The 2,513-nt window shown below is 20.1% G+C and overlaps 1 protein-coding gene across 1 annotated transcript; it reads left to right on the top strand.

Annotated features, from left to right (window-relative positions):
• Positions 1 to 1,185: 1,185 nt before the first annotated feature.
• On the top strand, positions 1,186 to 2,513 carry PRSY57_1407100 (plasmepsin IV; the record flags this gene model as incomplete). The annotated part of the gene is made up of 1 exon (XM_012909688.2): positions 1,186 to 2,513. A coding segment is annotated over one exon (1,328 nt), but the record flags the coding sequence as incomplete, so codon positions are not given.

Raw genomic sequence — 2,513 nt, forward strand, 5'->3', positions numbered from 1 at the left:
TTGAAGGACATCTAAGTTTATATTATAATATATTATTATTATAAATATATATATTTTTTTTATCTATATATGAAAAAAGAAAAAAAGTACATGCTACTTTTATATGATTATTATATTATATATAAAATATTGTTGTATATTTATATAATAATAATAAATATTTTATATTATTATATTATATATATATATTTTATTATATATATTAATATAAAATTTAAAAAAATAGCAAGAATATTTATATTATAATAATATTTTTTCTTTTAATAATTAAAAAAAAAAAAAAAAAAAAAAACTGTTATTTTTTTTTTTTTTTCTAACAATAAATATAACAATATTATAATAGCTCTAATTAAATTTTTTTTTTTTACTAAATTTTCTTTTAAGTGTACGAAATTTAGTATTTCATATATTTTTTTCTTTTGACAATATATATATATTTTTTTTTAAGTTCCAAAATAATATAATATAAATATATTTATATTTTATTATTTTTTTATAATTTAATTTTTATTTTTATCCGTTATTCTTGAAAAATAATTGATAAAAATACCGGAAAAATATAATAGTAATATATATTCATATTATATTAATATTTGATTTATAAGTTTTTTTTTTTTTTTTTACATCTGTATATATTTGAAGTTAAGATATAAAAAAGGATTATGATAATAATAAAATATATACATAATACATTATAAGTAAATATATATGTACTATTTTTTTCTTTTATTTTATAATATATTTATATATATATATTTATTTAAAAAATATATTGCATCTATTTATATAGAGTATATATATATAAATGTACATATTTTATGCTTATTTCGCATATTATAAACAAAAAGAAAAATAAAATAATAAAATAAAAAGGAAAAAGATAAAAGAAAAAACCAAATAATATATACATATATATATATATATATATATATATATATATATATATATATATATATATATATATATATATGTATATTTTAATTAATATGCAAAAAAATTATTTTATATTTTCTTTATCTTAATGTAAATTATATTGGCACATATTTTTTTTACTAATCCAAATATATTATATATATATATATATATATTAATATATTTAATATATTTTTATATTAACATTTTTTATATAATTTATAAAGTTCCACACAAAAAAAAAAAAAAAAAAAAAACCATTTAAAATAACAAATGGCTCTTACCGTTAAAGAAGAAGAATTTTCGAATACATTGATTAAAAATGCTTCAGCATTTGATCGATTGAAATTAGGTAATTTGAAGAACTTGAAAATCCAGAAAAAGCTTCAGTTTTTATATTTAATATTGTTTGTGCTTATTACGGGTGTGTTTTTCTTTTTTTTGATTGGAAATTTTTATTCACATCGCAAGTTGTATCAAGTTATTAAAAACACAAAGCACACAACTATAGGATTTAAAATTGATAGACCACATGATAAGGTTTTGAGCCATGTATTGAAAAATAAATTAAGCACTTATGTAAGAGAGAGCTTCAAATTTTTTAAATCGGGTTATACACAAAAAGGATATTTAGGAAGCGATAATGACAGTATTGAATTAGATGATGTTGCTAATTTAATGTTTTATGGTGAAGGACAAATTGGAACTAATAAACAACCATTTATGTTTATTTTCGATACTGGTTCAGCTAATTTATGGGTTCCAAGTGTAAATTGTGATTCCATTGGATGCAGTACTAAACATCTTTATGATGCATCTGCATCTAAATCATATGAAAAAGATGGCACAAAGGTAGAAATATCTTACGGTTCTGGAACTGTTAGAGGATACTTTAGTAAAGATGTAATAAGCCTTGGAGATTTATCATTACCATACAAATTTATTGAAGTTACTGATGCAGATGATTTAGAACCTATATATAGTGGTTCCGAATTTGATGGTATCCTAGGTTTAGGATGGAAAGATTTATCCATTGGTTCTATTGATCCTGTTGTTGTTGAATTAAAGAAACAAAACAAAATCGACAATGCTTTATTTACATTTTATTTACCTGTTCATGATAAACACGTTGGTTACTTAACTATAGGTGGAATCGAAAATGATTTTTATGAAGGACCATTAACTTATGAAAAATTAAATCATGATTTATATTGGCAAATAGATTTAGATATACACTTTGGTAAATATGTCATGCAAAAAGCAAATGCAGTTGTTGATAGTGGTACAAGTACTATAACAGCACCAACCAGTTTTCTTAATAAATTCTTTAGAGATATGAATGTTATTAAAGTACCATTCTTACCATTATATGTAACTACATGTGATAACAATGATTTACCAACACTTGAATTCCATTCAAGAAATAATAAATACACCTTAGAACCTGAATTCTATATGGATCCATTATCAGATATTGATCCAGCTCTATGTATGCTCTACATATTGCCTGTTGATATTGATGAAAATACATTTATTTTAGGAGATCCATTTATGAGAAAATATTTCACCGTTTTTGATTATGAAAAAGAAAGTGTTGGTTT

This window comes from Plasmodium reichenowi, chromosome 14 (genome assembly GCF_001601855.1).
Source record: "Plasmodium reichenowi strain SY57 chromosome 14, whole genome shotgun sequence".
Classification (NCBI taxonomy): domain Eukaryota; phylum Apicomplexa; class Aconoidasida; order Haemosporida; family Plasmodiidae; genus Plasmodium; species Plasmodium reichenowi.